Source organism: Notothenia rossii, assembly GCF_949606895.1.
Source record: "Notothenia rossii genome assembly, chromosome: 7".
Classification (NCBI taxonomy): domain Eukaryota; kingdom Metazoa; phylum Chordata; class Actinopteri; order Perciformes; family Nototheniidae; genus Notothenia; species Notothenia rossii.
In genome coordinates, this window is record NC_136905.1 from 69,911,623 (window position 1) to 69,930,267 (window position 18,645).

At 42.1% G+C, this 18,645-nt stretch overlaps 1 protein-coding gene across 1 annotated transcript in view; it reads left to right on the top strand.

Moving 5' to 3' along the window:
- Positions 1-18,352, top strand: part of tdrd9 (tudor domain containing 9) — a 37,883-nt gene extending 19,531 nt beyond the window's left edge. The window contains 27 exon segments of the mRNA XM_079691975.1: positions 3,229-3,313; positions 3,393-3,450; positions 3,554-3,658; positions 3,738-3,772; positions 3,774-3,846; positions 3,933-4,063; positions 7,579-7,741; positions 7,908-7,971; positions 8,369-8,432; positions 8,545-8,589; positions 9,004-9,057; positions 9,337-9,453; positions 9,907-10,014; positions 10,194-10,294; positions 10,394-10,564; positions 11,264-11,375; positions 11,571-11,786; positions 13,819-13,908; positions 14,089-14,346; positions 14,900-15,061; positions 15,537-15,607; positions 15,884-15,993; positions 17,070-17,166; positions 17,248-17,386; positions 17,556-17,674; positions 17,762-17,834; positions 17,946-18,352. Coding sequence (XP_079548101.1) covers positions 3,229-3,313; positions 3,393-3,450; positions 3,554-3,658; positions 3,738-3,772; positions 3,774-3,846; positions 3,933-4,063; positions 7,579-7,741; positions 7,908-7,971; positions 8,369-8,432; positions 8,545-8,589; positions 9,004-9,057; positions 9,337-9,453; positions 9,907-10,014; positions 10,194-10,294; positions 10,394-10,564; positions 11,264-11,375; positions 11,571-11,786; positions 13,819-13,908; positions 14,089-14,346; positions 14,900-15,061; positions 15,537-15,607; positions 15,884-15,993; positions 17,070-17,166; positions 17,248-17,386; positions 17,556-17,674; positions 17,762-17,834; positions 17,946-18,044 — 2,920 coding nt within the window. The 3' untranslated portion in view covers positions 18,045-18,352.
- Positions 18,353-18,645: the final 293 nt, after the last annotated feature.

An 18,645-nucleotide genomic window follows, 5' to 3' on the forward strand; every position in this document is an offset into this window, starting at 1 on the left:
TGGAGTAAAAAGTACACAATTTACCTCTGAACTGTAGTGGAGTAGAAGTACTAAGTAGCTAAACATTGAAATACTTAAAGTGGACCTATTATGCTATATTGGAAAAATATATTGTAGGGCCATACCTATACAAAACATGTCAGTGAAGTTTTTTTGCTTAAAATACAGTTCGCCCATTGTAGCTGTGAAGCTGACAATTGAGCGGCCCGACCAAGCAAGGAGGCAGAGGCAGAACGTCCAAATACAACCCGGTGTGGGCATTTATTCATCATTGACTCATGCAGGGTGTCCGCGGGGTCTTAAAAAGTATTAAAAGTTGATAAATCAATTTAGTGAAAATTAAGGCTATTAAAAAGTATTAAACGGCATTTTCCAAGGTATTAAGAAGGTCCACAGCAACGACAACATGAAACATTGAAACACCCTTTAATTTACTGAAACGACATGTCGGGAAACCCCCCAAGGCGGCCTCATGCATAGCGCGCGCCGTAAAATGCTGCTTATTATTTTAAGTTTCGTTGCCTTGCTCCGCTCTGTGGGGGGTGGGGGGGGAAACTAAGCGACTACGGTAACGGGTCCCACGGTGGGTAGACTGGCATACGCAACGCTCTGGGGGTCCAACGGCTCCGTGTGTAAGCCCTATATGATCATTTTCTGATAACGATGAAATAGCCCGCCTCCCTCTCCCCGCGTCTCCTGCTGCTGCTGGGCTGTCAGAAGAGGGGGAGGAAAAGAGGCAGGCACCGTTTATTAAATATTCTTATATTATTATACAGAGAACAGAGTCGTTATCAATTTGTTTGAAAGCTCAATAAATAACAAAGAAGACCTCTGACCGGCACTTTTCTAATTTTGTACGGAAGATTTAAACTTTAACGGACATGTTGACCGGCGGAACATTTTTTTTACGGAAACTGCCGCACGGTCCCCTTGTTCCTTGGAAGAGGCGGTGAGGTGGGTGTTTTTCATCTGCTGTGGACTACCGGAGAGATATACAGCAGGAGAACACGCCGTCCACCGCGGAGAATAAACAGAAGGGCAACCATGCTCCGGGGTCTTCTTCGCTGCTTTTGGTGTATTTCGGGAGGCAGCAGCGCCACTTAAAGGCCTCGTTTCCAGCATTTCCAGCGGTCTAGTGTGAACGGACACGTTAATGAATCGAATGCGTGTGAACGGAAGCCTTTTTTGCGCTTGCGTATGCGTCCTCGTGGGGCCGGGGTCTAAGCCAAACTATATCCGGTCACAGAGATCTGCTATTTTAAAGTAAAGTCAACACATATCGACCCTAAATATAGTCTATATTAAGAACGAAAAAAATCATAACATATATATCCTTTTTTGTAAACATATGACAAATTTGTGAGGGTGATGACGTCAGAGCATCGTCCTATGTGCCAGGGCTTAGCCCCGGACAGCCCCAGCCCAATTTAACCCCTGGGTATTTGAGAGGGTGCTCCTATATGGCATTACCCCGCTGAAGCTCACCAAAGTTTAACATATTTCATAGTTCAAAGTTTTTGTCAATTGTTTTGTTTATTGGTCAAATACTGGTTTCTAATGGTTTCTGAGGAGTTTTACTGGAATGAAAGAACACAGAGTCTACAGAAGCAAAAAAGCAGCATACTGCATTAAACCTGACCTTCACAGAGAGGTTGAAGTTCATGTGGAAAGGAGGCTTCAGTAGTCTGTCTGCACTCTGTTTAGTTTTGCTATCTTACTATCAATATAGTAAATGTGAGGTAAAGTGTGTAGCCAATGTAACCGGTTAGAACTCAAAGTTGGAATGAGGTCTTAAAATGTATGGAAAGGGTCTTAAAAAAGGTCTTAAAAGGTATTAAATTTGACTTCAGGATTCCTGCATATACCCTGTCATGATTCACAGCCTAAATATTGCTGTCCACCTGAACACAGTCAGCCGCCACAAGGATCTCACAACGCTAACAGGAAAACAGAACCTAAATACACCCAGGACTAATCAAACCAACAAGACACAGGTGAGGGGGGAGGAGACAACACACATGGTGAACACAATCACAATCACCAGCAACAGACAAGACGGGAGGGGGAACACTTTTCAAAAATAAAACAGGAAACAGAGACGGACAAACCAAAACATAGACAGATCGTGACAAACAGTTGAATAAATTACATGTATATTCACATTCTTCCTGTGCAATGTTTTATGGTAGAACACATCAATATACTTTGCCAAATATGAAGCTATATTATCCGTAATGGAGGCCGAGATCTATGGCCCCAGAGATCACCTCCGTTACAGTAGCCATGCCTCATACTGCTCAAACCCCACTTTTGCAGCCTTGTTAGAGAAATGCGGATTTTGGGTCCTTAGCTTGAAAAAAAAGAAAAGAAGAGGAGGCGGAGCTAATGCCTGATAAGAATTCTACCGGAGATAAAGTTAAATTCTGCTGTGATAAAACGCCATCCTGTTCTAAACCACATCAAAGATTATTTCTGAAACAGCATGGAGCTCAAATGCTTTTTCTCTTGCGGGTTTATCACAAGGTGAGTTCCTTTTTTTATTTTCTGCTTTTTAAACATGTGCTCTACAGTACAGGTTAGCTCTGAGTGTTAGCGAGGCTTGCTAATGTAACCAAAGACGAGATTACGTCCAAAACACGTCAGGCATTGGTTCTGATAGCAATTTTCTGTGGGTCCGCTGCCGATTTGATGTCAGATCGGCAGCAAATCTGTATCCGCTCGTTGTAAACCCGTTTTTAAAAGATTTTATTTTCTGACGCTGCATGAGTTCCCCGACGCACCGGGGACACATATTTATGTATAAAAGACATCACAAAGTGCATTTTGCATGATAGCTCCCCTTTTAAGTATAGCACAAGTATCTCAAAATTGTACCCAAGTATAGTACTAAATATCATGGAGTGTGGACTGCTACTTGGAGAGGTCCCAGGTTCACCTCCTGGGCCCTGCCGTGGTGCCCTTGAGCAATGCACCGGACACCCTCCCATAACGTTTCTGTTATTACCACTGCTGTTTCAGTTGTTCTGACTGCTAAAATCCTCTGTTATTCCTCATTTTAAAGCCAATATTCCGTGGGGGGGGGGGGTCGGGGATCTCGGATCCTTGTCCCCTTTTTCATACCTGATGAGTTTGCATCCCTGTAATACCTATTGCTTTTGTCTCGTTAACTTTCTATACTTTCTATATGTGATGAACCTTTACTCTTACAATGAATGACTTTCTCTTCAGATTGCAGGTTTATCCTCTGCACTCCTCTGTGACTCTAGAGGAGCAGAACTGCGTGTTTCTGTCACCTGTCCCTGGATACAGAAAGGTAAGAAAAAAACCATTTATCTTATTGGTCTTATGTGTTTCTGGTAAGTGCCAGTACAATTATCTCTTCATCTTTACAGGTCATCCTTTCCACCAACATTGCTGAGAGTTCGGTGACTGTCCCAGATGTCAAATACGGTGAGTTTTCTTGTCCTCAACTAGGATTTATGTATTGGCTGAATGTGTGATTAATAACAATAATATCTAAAATGTGATTGCTGCATTTTATTTGTCATCACAGTCATTGATTTCTGCCTGGTCCGTCACATGGTCTGCGATCAAGATACCAACTATCAGTCTCTGCGCCTCGCCTGGGCATCCAAAACCAACTGCAACCAGCGTCGAGGTACAGTATACCTACAGCTCAGAAGTGTACCTCTCATTTCTGTCCTTCAACACTTTGAACTCTTTCCTCTCTCTGTCAGGTAGGGCAGGTCGAGTGTCAAAGGGCTACTGCTACCCGCCTTGTGACCAAAGAGTTCTTTAAGAATGAAATCCCAGACTACATGATCCCTGAGATGCTGGTAAGAGAACGTACACATGACAGAGTTTTTGTATTCTTTATTTGATTCGACCCCTATAAGACAGCTAATCTGCGCTACTCTTTGCCTTACTCTCAGCTCGCCCGCTGTCCAACATCATGCTGAAGGTGAAGCTGCTGGACATGGGAGATCCCCGCTCCATCCTCTCCACGGCACTCTCACCCCCCAACCTTGGTGACATAGTGAGGACAGTCCTGCAGCTCAAAGAGGTCAACATGCAGATTTATCATTCTTCTCTTAGAGAGCCATTACTGTTAAGTCAAGTACTTATGAATGTGTGGCTGTAAGGATGTATTAGAGCGAACTGCTGACTACCCAGCTCTGTCACACAGTATTAGACCAGGAGTTCTCTCTAACGGGAGCTTTGTGTCAGCCAGAGTCTGCATAAATATGTAACGTGAGAGTAATGAAAGGCAGTGCTGTGTCAGTGTACTGTCTTTCAAAATTAGTTGACAAAAAAAATCAAAATCAATGACAGAAACGTAGATAAAAGTTGTTTTGATCGAAAAAACTTTCAAATGTATTTATCAAAAGAGGTAACTTTAAAAGATGTTATTGTTTTTTCAACTAATGCTGTCAAAATTATCGCGTTAACGGTGATAATTAATTTTTTGAATGAATTGCGTTAAAATATTTAACGCATTTAACGCATGTGCAGAATGGCCCGCCCCATACATCCCACCAGTGGCAGCGCCTGGGGTAGGCTACACCCATACCAAGAAATGGCTTAGTCCCACCATGAAAAATGATGTTAAAGTAAGCAAAATAAAGTCCGCCAACTCGCGCCGAGAATTGCACAGACAGCAGTTAGTAAGATTGATTTCAGTAGCCACTTCTCTGGAAATACCGAAGACCAGAAACGGTTTTGAAAACTTTTGTCACGTAGTGATCGTCTTCTCAATAGAACATCTTTGATAATGTCTTCTGTGTCTTCCGCAGGTTATCTGCGTGATCTGAAATGCGTACCGTCACTTGTGTCACAAAGCGCATTTGCGTACCGACGTACTTGTGAAGCTTTTCCAGAAGGCGGTTAGATCACCGGACGACAGAGTCGGTCTCCGTGTGCACAGACAGGGCTGCTGTTAACGTCGGTCTGTACAACGGAATTGTGCCAAAACTACGCCAACCGGCTGCGGAGGGAGACTCCCCCCCCCCCCCCCCCCCCCCCCCCCCTTCACTGGAGAACTGCGCTAAAACAGCTGATCACAACGTTCACACTCTGTGGTCACGAAGTACTCCACTAGCCCCCCCCCCCGTCGACTTTCCTGAAGTACTCCCCCGTTGATAGAAATCAACACCTAATGAATTAAGACCCCACGGTTTGATAGGTGTGTGGGCTGTCTTTCATTTTGACACACAGAAAAATGTTAGAATCAGTGATGCAAATTAGTCGCTTTTCGGTGGTGACGCTGATTTGGGTGACTTGTGTAATTCGTAGAGAACCGAAGAGTTTTCGTTTTTGGGGGGGGGGGGGGGGGGTCAGTCCGCCCGTCAGTCAACCGTCAACTTCTCACTTCAAAAAAGAAGAAGAAATCTAGATCACAAAATAATTAAACAAGCGAGTGCCTGTTTTTCCTGGCCAAGGACAGGTTCCTTGAACACAACACGAGCGTAACGTGTCTTCACGTGGTATATGTCTCGTCTGAAAGGAGTGTAGACTAGAGTGCTGACGGAGAGCACCGGAACGCCGCTCCAGCCCTTCAGATGTTGCAGTAGCCATAAGGAGCCGTACACATGCCGCAGTGTTTGCGTGGCTGTGTCTTTAGTTGTAAGCACAGTGGCGATCTGTTGTTATTAGCATCTTGTTAGCTAGCTATGCTAACGAATTTAAAGAGCTTTTCTACAACCAGGCTCAAATAACCTCAGCTCAGTAAGGTTAAGGCACACCTTGATATAATCATTATAGTTATTAATGAGACATTAGAGACTAAATGAAAAACAGATATAAAATACTGTATGACAGTAACAAAAAAGTTGTTAAAAATAACAAGAATAGAGTTTAAAAGGGGAGTGATTTGTAAAATATCCAAAAAGAAAAATCTGCTTACAGTTCTGTTTCAAATGGGTGTCGAAATATGTATCCATAGATCTCCTCATGTTGCTCTCATACTGCACAAGATTGATGCTTTTAACTTCAATATTTAAAAAAAAATCTTCCCGGGGGAGCATGCCCCCGGACCCCCCTAGAGGAGGTAAGGTCCCCCCCACTTAATGTGCACATGGATAGAATACTAAATTAGTGGTGCACGATAATTCCGATATTAGGAATTATGATGTCATCCCGATAAACCCGATAAAAGTATTAATAGCCCCGATAATATACAATATATTCTTTGGGTTAAAAAAAAGAAAAAATACTGCGGTGTGGGTGGATTGGGATGAGGGGCGCTTGTTTTTCACTCGGGTCCTCCCGTTTTGCCAGTACTGTGGTATTAGTGGTTTAGGAAGAGGGGAATTTTTCACAAATCCAGCGCTCCCTAACTCATGCCTGGCTTTGACGTAAATGGTGTGCGGCCGTGAAGCCAGGACAGTAAACAAACATGTCGTTGGTAGTATGGGACTATTTCAAAGTTTCAGAGTTAGATAGTTCGCTTGCTATTTGTATTAACAAATGCAATGCAGAAGTTCCACGAGGAGGGAAAAAGGCAACAGGTACATTTAATATATATATATTATATTATTATCGGGTATCGGTCTTGAGAACAGGAAGTTATCGGTATCGGTATCGGTTTCAAAAAACCAATATCGTGCATCCCTATACTAAATACATTTGCAAACATCATGAGTCCATATATTTTTGTTGTGGTGGTCATGCCACACCGTGCACGTGCATGCATACGCGAGTCATGGTAAGATATCTGGATTAAGAGGTTGCTTTTTCTTTGCACAGCATGAAAGAAAGGCCAAATGAATGGGCTGTGATTTTAGTTTTTTTAAGCAGAGGTTGAGTTCAATAATTTGTACGGCCCTCTGACGATGTTGTAAAAATTGAAAGGAAAAAGGTTCCCCACCCCTGGTGTAAATAATAATAAAAACCCTTGATTTATAACTTAACATCTCTGTCTCCTATTGATCTGAGTATATTATAAAGAATAGCCAGTTAATTGAAGCATTATAGCACAGGCCATTGTCAGATGGTATATTAAGCTGTTTTTTTTCTGCTTCGAATAGTTCTCTCTTTCTTCACCATATCTGTGTTTGCATCACTGTATAATAAACACACATACTGTATGTGAAATGGATTTATCCGCCTTCTTTCATTTATCTTTCTATTCCCACAACAATATACATAAAGAAATGGCATATTTTGGACATAGTTCGAATGGTGATTAATCATGATTAATTAATTTTAAAGTTGTGATTAATCTGATTAAAAATGTTAATCGTTTGACAGCCCTAATTTGAACATAACCTGATATTCTTGTACAAGGAGCTTGGACAAGCCTCAAACTGCCAACCGTAGTCCTCGTCATTACAAAACTGTTGGACCATCTCTTTCTGACAATCTGAGGCTAGACAACCTGCAATTTGGCAAATGTATAACCATGAAATGTGATTTAATATAGCAAGTCAACTTTACAATGCATTCTAAAACAAAAAAAGTCATTAAGTATCAGCCTTTTTTATGTCTAAATCCAAGCAAAGGACAAACTATTATTCTGAGATGAGGTTTTCGTGGTTGATTGGAGGTATAAATAATATAGCTGGGTGTTTCCCTCTCTAGATTGGTGCACTATCTTCGAAAAGTGATGGCACGGGTCGAAATGACGATGGCGAGCTAACGTTCCTGGGCCGAGTGCTGGCCCACCTGCCTGTGGACCTGTGCCTGGGGAAGATGATTGTCCTGGGACACGTCTTCGGCTGCCTGGACGAGTGCCTCATCATAGGTCAGTCTGTTATTATGCTACTGGAAGAGACCTCCGTTTTGGCAAATGCATGTCATGACAGCAATCTTGCTAATGGGTTTGTGAACATAACAGCAAACCATAAATAATGAGGTTGTGCTTTTCATGGGCTGTTTGCAATAACAACAACAACTTCTCTTATGCTCAGCTGCCTCGCACTCTCAGAAGAGTTTCTTTGCCATACCATCCATGCAGCAGCTGGCCGGCCACAGGTGAGTCACATCCATCAGCTGAGTCACTGACTGCCAGTCTGTCAGTCTGGATCACTTTCATGTTCCACCAAAGTGGCATTAGGTATTTTTCAACTCTATTAGTCCAATATTTTCTTGTCTAATGGGGACAACAAAGGCAATGAAAGTTGTCTGAAAACATTATAGAAAATACATATTTTCTTAAAACCTGCTTTTCACAGTAAGATAACTGAATGTTTTGGCAAATCGGAGCACAAACATACTGTATGTTCTTGCAGTTCCCATGTAGATGCCTACAAGGCCCAGGCTGCAGACCTGCAACTTGTTTTCATCAATCTCCTTACAGTCTGCAAACAGATATTTGCTCTGTGTAATGTATGTTTTTTTTCTGAACAATGAATAATATTTGTTATTCTAGGAGCAAGTTGGCCTTTGCGCAAGGCGCGCAAAGTGATTCTATAAGTTTCGTCAATGCCTTCAAGGTAATGTGCTTGTTGGCAGGTCAGCAGCAAGTCCAACCACGTTCAATGGATTTACATATTTGCCTGATGGCTGCTGTTTATAAAACCCTTTCCTGTTTTTTCTTTCTGTCAGGCATGGCACTCATCCAAAAACAAAGGACAGCTGAGACATCCAAAGGTGAAGAACACAACACCAAACATCAGCTCTGAATCAACAAATACGGAACAAAAGACGCTAGTTTATTTTCCTTTTGTGCTACTGTTGTTGTACAGAGCCAACCTTTGACAATAAGTCAATCATCCTAAATGATTTTAAAGATTAGTATCGTCGTACAGTTAATTGCCCTGACCTATTTAGTAATACATATACATAGCACTGTACAAAGGAAACTTATCACGCTTCAGCTGACAGTACTGCTAAACGCTGTGTGAGCATTGTCTCTTTTAAGATGGTTGGACAAAAGCCTATGTTAACATTTCAACTATTTACTCAAGCTTTTATTTTGGCTGTGAGAATCAGTGGCGCACTCTCTTTTGTTCTGGGTTTATCCTTGAAGTTAATGTTTTCTGTGCCCCTGCTACTTCTACTTAGGATGAGCTGGACTGGGGAAAGGAGAACTTCATTCAGATCAAGAGGATCAAGGAGGTACAGAGATCAGGCCGAGAGATGGGTCATATTACAGGAAGTCTTTGTCATCGCCATCACATTTTTGTTTGGTACAGTCAGGCTGTAAATATATATCAAACAAGGAAGGCATTATTGACAGATGATACTTGGTGTATACATTCCATGTCAGATCAGTTAATAATGCCTTTTGGAGCACAGTTGACTGTTTAACGTGTCAACTTCCAGTCTGAAGGAATTGACATTTAAAAATGGAGCTGTGTAATGTGGCGCAGACCTCAGAAGTAATTTACTGTCCAGGTTGCAGAGCTGTACGAGGACCTGAAGAAGCGTGTCTCCCAGTTCAACATACATGTGCCGCAGAGCCCTCAAACCTTGGATTACACCGGCGCACACAGGCAGAAGTTCATTCTTCAGGTAAGAGTCAGTGATACCCATTGTATGAAGCCTCTTTGCTAATGTGCAAAGAACACTATCACCTGGCTTTTGTCTGCAGTGGGAAAGTGTACAATCACCATTCATTCCAGGTACCGATAACTCTGCAGAGGTGATGAGTCGTGTGGTGCAGTGGTTTGTGTGTTGGTGTTCGGGTCAGGTTCAAACCCCACTGCAGTCAGTCGTTGTGTCCCTGGGCAAGACACTTCATCCCGAATTGCTCCTGCGGGGATTGCCCACAGTATTGAGTATGTAAGTCGCTTTGGATAAAAGCGTCTAACAAGTGACATGACATGTAATGTCTTTATCAGTTCCAGTTTATATTGGCAGTCATGAAAACATTACAGTCGGGTGCACTGGCTTACTTTCTCCCGTGTAGTATTCATCTACAACTCAATGTCAGTTTGTTTTAGGTTGCACTTCTCTTTTTCTTAGGTGGTCATTGCTGGTGCCCACTACCCTCACTACTTTGTCCAGGGAGAAATAGATGAAGACCTGGCCTCCAGAGAGTTGAGTGGTTTCAACCCCAGAACAACAGTGATGGTATGACCCATAGTGTTAAAATAATAGTTTTTTGTTCTAAACTATATTATAATTGTTATCAATTGACCCCTTTGTTGGTGTGTTATCACTATCAAATCCCTTATGGCTTTTTTATGTTCTTTAGCCTTATTATGTAGGAAAATTGGATAAACTAACACCCGAATTCCTGTTGTTTTTAGGTGAGGAACCTCCCTTCATACTCTTTCCTGTACTACAAGCAGCTGCAGTCTCTGTTCCGCCTGTGTGGACAGGTCAAAGCCATTTCCTTTGACAGCTCCAGGTAATAAAAGCCACTATAGCAAATCAGACATTATCTACTCCTCTTTTCAAAGAAACATTGAAATATGCATGGTCATTATTCCTATGTTTGTTTTCTCAGAGCATATGTGGAGTTCTACAGGACGTCCCAAGACTCGGGGGTGCTGCCTGAGGTGTCTCTGGCCCTCCTCCTGGCACAGCAGAGTGCTCCCTTTGAGCTGTCTGTCTTCCCCATCGAACAAATAGAGATCTTGGCTGAGGGTAGAAGCATAACTCACATGAAAGCTGCACGGTAAGGCACTATTCAAACATTAAACAAGTCTTTCTGTATGCGATTGAAATCAGTTGCTGCAAGAGCAGAGATGTTTTCCTGTCTGTATTTTGCAGCTGAAAAGTCAGTGCCCCTGCATTGGTCACTGCCCCTGTGCTTAGCCTTAATATAATGTGACATCCTCACACTCTGCATGACTCTGCAGCGATCACATGGACTCACAGAGGGGAGGTTTGAGGCAGAGGCAGCACCATCTTCTTCCCATCTCCCCCTGAGAGGGGCTTCACATTATTAGCTATCTAACAATAATACAGCTAACTGAGAACAAGACTGCAGTCATTTCTTTGATGCATGTTCACGACTTGCCATAAAACTCATCAGGATCATTTAGTGTGAGTGGATCATCTTACCAGTGATTTGTTAGAAAGCTTGTTGTTTTCTTATGCTTAATGATCAGATCTGAGTAAAGTTAATGTTGATCACACTAGTGCACAATAGTTAGGTAGATAGCAAATGTTTACAAAAAGACTTCTGTTAACACAATCCACAACATGACAGTCTTTTCACTTTAATATTCATAATTACATTTACATTGTTTGTTCAGGATATCGTTATACCCCAAGCACTGGCCAAGCAAATCTGTGATATATAAGGTTAAACATATAATTAATAAAAAACAAAACTATAAAGTCCGTTTCTCTATGTGCTGCTGCTGTGCAGGGTGAATGTCGACTTCCAGAACCAGACTGTCTGCCCGGTGGGATTGGTTTCTGGGTCCGTTGACCCTGAAAAGTTACCCCCCAACCACTTGTTTGTGGTCAACGTCACAGAGGTTAGTCCTTTACATTTAACTTGGTCAAACAGGTCACCTTTATTTGTTTTTCTTTTCTTTGTCTTAAACTGAATGAATGAGGGGTGTTGAAATGAATAGTTTCCAAGATGCATCATGATGTAATCAATTTGTGAGACCAGGGAAGACACACAGCCCTAGAATGAATGTATCCTCTTGTCACTGTCTGTGCTTCAGGTGGTGGAGGTGGGTCATTTCTGGGGCTTCCAGGCAGATGAAGCCAGCCTGGCCAAGCAGCGCCGCCTGACAGCAGAGATAAACTCCTGCACGCTGCAGCCGGTGACTGTGTCTCTGTACCCCAACCTGCTGTGCCTGGCTCCCTACTCTGAGAGCAATGAGCAGAACATGTACTACCGAGCCAAGATCCTGCACAGGCGCGGCACCACAGTGGAGGTGAACGTCACTCACTCGCTGCATCTCAGTTGTCAAGATGTAGTGCACCCATTCATCTTTCTCAAAACAAGTCTCCTTTACTTATCCCCTTTCTTACTTTCAATGTTTTAACTCTTTCCCATATGATTATGTCATAGTAGAAGATAACTAATGTTAAGTGATGCTGATCAAGGGGTGACCAAGGTGCAACAACTAACCGACTTAATAGATTAAAATCGATGACCAAATTAGTTGCCAACTAATTCACTCGTCGATTCGTTGGTGACGTCATCACGTGTGTTTTACGCGCAGTTAAGCTCCAACGTTATCGGTCTTTTTATCGGTACTGGAGACATTTAAAACGTATGTCTATGTATTATTGCTACCTAAACATTATATCGCAGTCTTAGTGTCGCCAACTCCGTTTCTAATAAGCAATAATACAACAAAATGCGTCTGATGTAATTTCGATCTTTCCAATCCAGACGAAAGATCTCTCCCTCCCCCGTCTGTGTGTGAGGGGGCGGGGCAGTTTACACACACGCAGCACATACATGCACGCAACACACACACGGCCGTTAAGAGTAGCCTACCATTAAAGGACCGGATCGATAAGCAATATAAGAGTAATAGTACAGTTAAAACCTTAATGATCCGATTAATCGATTATCAAATGAGTCGTTTGTTGCAGCCCTAAACTCAAGCTTATTTGATCTAGAATATTTAATATTACCGAGTTTGATATTGCCTTTTGTCCAGCGCCGGCACCTTTGTGCCACCAAATGTAGACTTGAAATGCCCTCCAGAAAAACGCGGGCTAAAATCCTTGATTATGCGATTAAACATGTGGGGTTTTAATGTGATTTTATGCGGTGAAATTGCGGGAAGTTGCGAAAAAGAATTGATTTTTTTTTTTAAATATTGGGCTGTCTTATTTATTCTCTCTCACACACAACCTGCCACTAACGTTAAACCCCTTTCCTATTCAATTAAACACATTCAATGTTTATTTATTGTAAAAGCAATTTGGCTATTTTAATCACACTCTCCCTCTCTCGCGCACACACACACACACACACACACACACACACACACACACACACACACACACACACACACACACACTTCTCCGTCTCATTCTGTTTTCATTTACTCGTTCGTTATCAGACCAGCTTCAATCTTGTAGGCTACTCACCTCGTTTCTTGTAGCCCTCGAAAGGGTTTTGGAGGTTGATCCCTCGGTGAACGTGAGTTGTTTGGCTTTCTTGTCCGCAGCAGCAGAAAGCATTTTCGAATGTTTGAATGAATCAAAGTGGGTCGTCACCGTCGATTTTGTTAGAGACTTATGCTCCAACACACGGTTGCACGGGGTGCAGAATAGTTTCCCCCCACTTTCATGAAAGACATCGGGGTACTGCTTTGCCCGGTCTTTAGCAGAAATGTTCGTGTTGTGAGTTCCACACGTTCACTCTACAGTGTTGTTTACCTTCTGTGATGCGCGAGCTGATGACGTCGCGTCATCATCATCACTACTTCACGTCAAGACGAGTTAACTTTTTGTTCCCTCAACTTTGTGTGGAAAAATGCGGGGATTATGCGGCCTTTTGATAAATATGCGGCCTTTTACAAATCTGCGCCATTTTGCTGATTATGCGGTAAATTCTGCGATCGTATAAAAACTGATTAAGTATGGACATTCACACTTTTATATGTTTAATTTACGAAGGAAAATACATTATTTAAAACAAAAGCAGAGGGACAGAGTAAATGTATTTTTAATAGAAACAAATAAAAGTCAAACATTTGTCCATTGTCTGGTTTAGTCATCTGTCAGTATTTTGTATTCATGCAGACAAGTAATTAGTATTTTATTTAAAATCTTAAAAACATATAAAGGGCTCGTTGTCACCAGAAATGAAGGCTTGTGACTTTAGAACTGACCTCAGTGTCGACCTTTGAGAGTGTTAAATAGAAGGTAGTGTCTGCAGTATGTGATAGCCGTTTCAGATGTTACTTTAGGTACCAGATTACAGGCTCTGTTGTTATCCTGCAGGTGTTCTTCTTGGACTTTGGCAACACTGGGGTTGTTTCCTGCAGCGGCCTCAGGGAACTACCTGCTAATCTTCAGTCTCACCCATTCCAGGTAGCAATATTACGAGTGGTCAGATCATTTATTCACAATTACCTGTTCCGATGTCCTGGCTGTGAACTAGCAGTAACACACACACACACACACACACACACACACACACACACACACACACACACACACACACACACACACACACACACACACACACTCACACTCTGCTCCCCGTCTCAGGCTCAGGAGTTCCAAGTTACTGCGATGCGTCCGTCAGCTCAGTCCATCATCCTGGGGAACCAGTGGAGCAGCCGAGCACGCGACCGCTTCATCACGCTGGTGAAGGGCCGCTCGCTCGTCGTGTCGCTGTACTCCATCCTGCACGGGGTCATGCGTGTACAGCTGCTCATCGACACAGAGACCTCCAACACCAGCGCTGTGGACGTCTTGGTGGAAGAAGAACATGCCATGAAGGCCGAGGAGAGCTTCGATTCAAAGGTGACACAACAGTTGGGAGCTAAGGTTCTCTCTAATGAAATGTATTAGAAAGCAATGAATCATAACAAGCTCTACTTAAAGACATATCTCAGCTAAACAACGTTTGGGACTATTAACTATTTCTTTTAGTTTTTGTCAAATTGTAATTTTACTTAGTCATTACTTTTATTTGAAGTAATGTGTCAAATGTCGTTTTTTAAATTTGATTACATTTGATCGAAGTGTTTTCTCTTTAGAGAGAGAAAGCAGTTGGTTTAGTCATAAATTAACATCACTTACATTTCACTGCTCCCACAGGGACACACCTACAAGTGTTCCTCTTTCTACTTGCAGTACTGATTGTTCCTAGCAGATGTTGTGTTTGGACGCTGTGAGCAACGTTGTGATGAAAATAAAAGCATGAATCATTGAGTTAGTTGGGTTTTTAGGACCAACCTAACTGTAAATCACTACGAGAAACACCAATGTTTCGAGAACCATGCTAGCCACGATACAGAAAGATCCAATAGCTTTGTGCCCTTTTCATTTTAGATGTCTTATTTGTGTGTTACAGCAAAACCATGAGATAATAATGTCCCTGTACAAAGACATGGAGAGAGGAACGTATGTCCCCAACGCTGCCAGCAGCTCCTGGAAAGATCGCAAAAAAGAGGAGAAGGAGATCATTGACGACCTGCTCACCCACTTCGCCAAGGGCCGCCATTCCAAGACCAAGGCACGATACACTGCACGATACACTGCACGATACACTGCACGATACACTGCACTGCATCATGCAGAATATTTTCAGGATATATTTGCACTAAAATATAAAAAATGTTTTTTGTATTTCAGGATATATTTGCACCTTTCAAAAACACTATTACAGGTACTTTAGAAATAAGTACAATCCATTAAGAGAAATATTTCAGATTAAAATGTTTTTTCAGGAGAGATAAAAAAAAAAAGGACAAAGATTTTTAGTTTCCAAGATGCTGTTTTTTGAGATGATGACGGCATCACTCCTGCAACTCTCAGTTCGTCCTGCAGATGGAGCCTCTTCAGTGACTCAGTTCCTGTGCTGTGTTCATTCGGGGCACACCCATTCTGTCTGACAAGCTGAACAATGACAATAGGGAGACTGTAACAATAATCCATGCATGAATAAGTCACATGATGTGTCTGACTGCCGCCTCATTTCTACACCACAGGTTAATCTGCACGGTCCACACAGTCCCAATAAGATAAGCTTCTACAGCTTGAGCCACAGAACCAGCTACAAGTAAGCAATTATATGGCGGCCAAATGAATTGAGGGTAGAGATTGGACAATATATGATGTGATATTAGCAACATTCACAATACGAGTAGATGCTGGATAATGTTTATTATTGGGATAATCATGAATAACCTCCCAAGTGACATTAAGCTTGATATCTTGGGTGTGTAAAAAAGGGTCTGATATTTTAATAATGTAGGGTACCATTATGATTTATAATTCCAAATATTTTGCCAGAATAGTTGTGATATGAATCGTGTGTGTGTGCTCGCTCCTGCAGGACAGTGTGTATTGAGAGAAGCAGCATCAACTCGTTGGCCCTAAATGACAGCCCTCACTACAAACATCAGAGGATGCTGGTGGCTGGGAGTGTGTCAGTCAACGCCGCAGGTACCGGATATAGCATTTCACAACAGCTTAAAGCAAGGGTGTCCAAACGACGGCCCGGGGGCCAAATTCGGCCCACGGTCCATTTGGAAATGGCCCTCAGCTAATTAAAAAAGTATAATGAAGTATGGCCCACAAATGAACTTGTGCTTGTCATATATTATACTTCTTAAATATGTATGTACAAATATATTACACCGTAGTATTCATGTATTAAAAAGCCCACTTTTCAAAATAAATTCTGTCAATTAAAGTTGGGAAAAATGTCAAATAACTCTTAGTTGATTAAAAAAAGCCCAATAACTTATTGCCATAACAAGCTTGAAATCTACCCTTCATATTTCCTCTTTTTGTAAGCAATCTGAAGCTCCTGTTTTAAGGAATGAGCTGCTAACACGTCTTATAACTAAATAAAGTAAACCCCTTTTGAGAGCTGGGACTTTGGCTGTTGTGTTTCTTAAAGCATTTTCAAGTATCAAGCATCATTTGCCTAAATTTGATTCATTTTGCTCATTTATCACTGAACTTGTGTCCCAGCCCTTCGTATAATTTTCTGTTTGTGGCCTTCAGCGAAAAAGGTTTGGACACCCCTGGCTTAAAGCTCCACTAATCAATATTTTTTAATAATTGTATCACATGATTATATGAGAGGAGTCGCTTGACGTGACAAACACAAAGTATCAACCAAAATCAGCCGACCCTCTCGCTTTTTTAGTCTATTCTCATATTTAGAAAATGACTAGAGAAAGCAGCTTATATTTATGATAAACCCACTTTACACTACATGCCTAGCACCGGACAGCAAACCAAGTTAGCAACTAGCTGGTGATCATAATGGAGCAACAGAGGCTCGTTTATCTTTTTCTTATGTATGAATATTAGACATGAAGTTGTCTGGTCTCCAAAAAAGCCAAAATACACATAAACGCTCATGTTGATCTGTTTTGGCTGAATGTGAAAACATGCTAATGTATTTATCAAATCAGCTTTATATGTAATCTTATGGTATGACCGCTTTTTTTTTCATTCTAAATGTCGATGTCAACTGTTGCAGCTTTAAATGTGTCTCTGTGTTGCAGGGACACGTATTCTACTGAGAGAAACCACCATGATGCCAGACGTCCCCGGACTGCCTGCGCTCCTCACCATGCTCTTCACACCCATCATGGAACTACGGTAGGTCAGACACAGATTTATTATTGCAGGCCTCATAATCCAAATCCAATGTTTACACCCCCTTCCCCCTTTTATTGGTAGCACTGATGAAGAGAGGACCTGCTACACCGGCGCCCTCTGTGGCTTGGGCTGGTACGGCCAGAAACAGGAGGGCATCCTAGCGGAGCATGACATCGAACTCGCCTTCGATGTCAAATTTGATGTTGAAGACATCACTGAGGTACAGCTGTGTATTGACTGAGTGGAATGCTATTTGTTTGTTATGCATTGGTTAAGTGATTAGTACCCATTTATATTTGTTCAAACTTTTTTACTTCATCTTCTGCCACATGATGTAGAATTTTCTTTAGTTTATTACTGATTGATTAGTTTCTTTCTTTCTTTTTAAGATAAATGCTTTGCGAATGGCTGTGAACCGCCTCGTCTGTGAAGGGCCCAATGGCACCATTAAGCTGGGGCCCGATAGGATCAGCCAGCTGCAGGAGGACTGCCGGGACCGCCTCATAAGGTCAATCACAGACACCCACAGAAATCAAGTGTGAAGTTCATCAATGTGAAAGCACGTATTGATCTGTGTTGATGTTATGTAATGCAGGCTGTTCACCAAGTCGCCTCCAAGAGAAGAAGGCCCTCAAGTGTTCTTCCAGAAACCAGATAAATGGAACCAGGTAAGGCACACGACAGAGCTCCTGAATCGAATTGTTTTTGTCCTCTTCTTGTCAGTCTTGTGAGCAGAATTTACCTACTTTTTTTGAAGTGTTTGTTTATTGAACCTTTAGGTGGATCCTGCTCTGAAGATGGACATCGTGGAGCCTGAAGGAGGAAAGACCAGAGGAGTCCTCTTCCAGCTGCATTCTGTCACTCTGCTCAACAGCTGAATAGTTGCTGTTCTCCTTCCATTTGTGTTCAAACAGAACTGATTCCTATGTTGTGCTTTTGACAGTTGCCTGGAATTTGTATATACTTATGTTCAGAGGAGTATATCTTTTTTTTAAGTTCAAATGAGTTTGCCTTTCATCTGCACAGGAAAATCCTCAATCCTCACTGAGTTGGAGTTGTAATCCCCCGTTTAAATACGTGTCAAGCTGCTAATAAGAAATGTAAAGCTCATTCATGTGAAAGCTCCTGTATAGCGCTTTGTTACAGCCCTTCAGCAGAGGTCTATTAAAAAGAGTTGTGTGCAACAGATGAGGCTTGTCAATCAGTGTTCATTCAAACATAGCCTCATTGTGACCTAAGACTCAAGTTAAATATATCCACACACACACACACACACACACACACACACACACACACTAAACTCCTACTACAAGGTGAACTAGTGTCTGCGCCAGATTTCATTGGCTGGTATTTTTAACTCATTCCAGGTCTCCTATCCATCCAAAGTGTTATCACATCCAACTCAGCCATGGTTTCACACACAACTCATCTTCACCCCCTTGAAGGCCTCCAATGAATGTGAACTCATCAGTAAAGTGG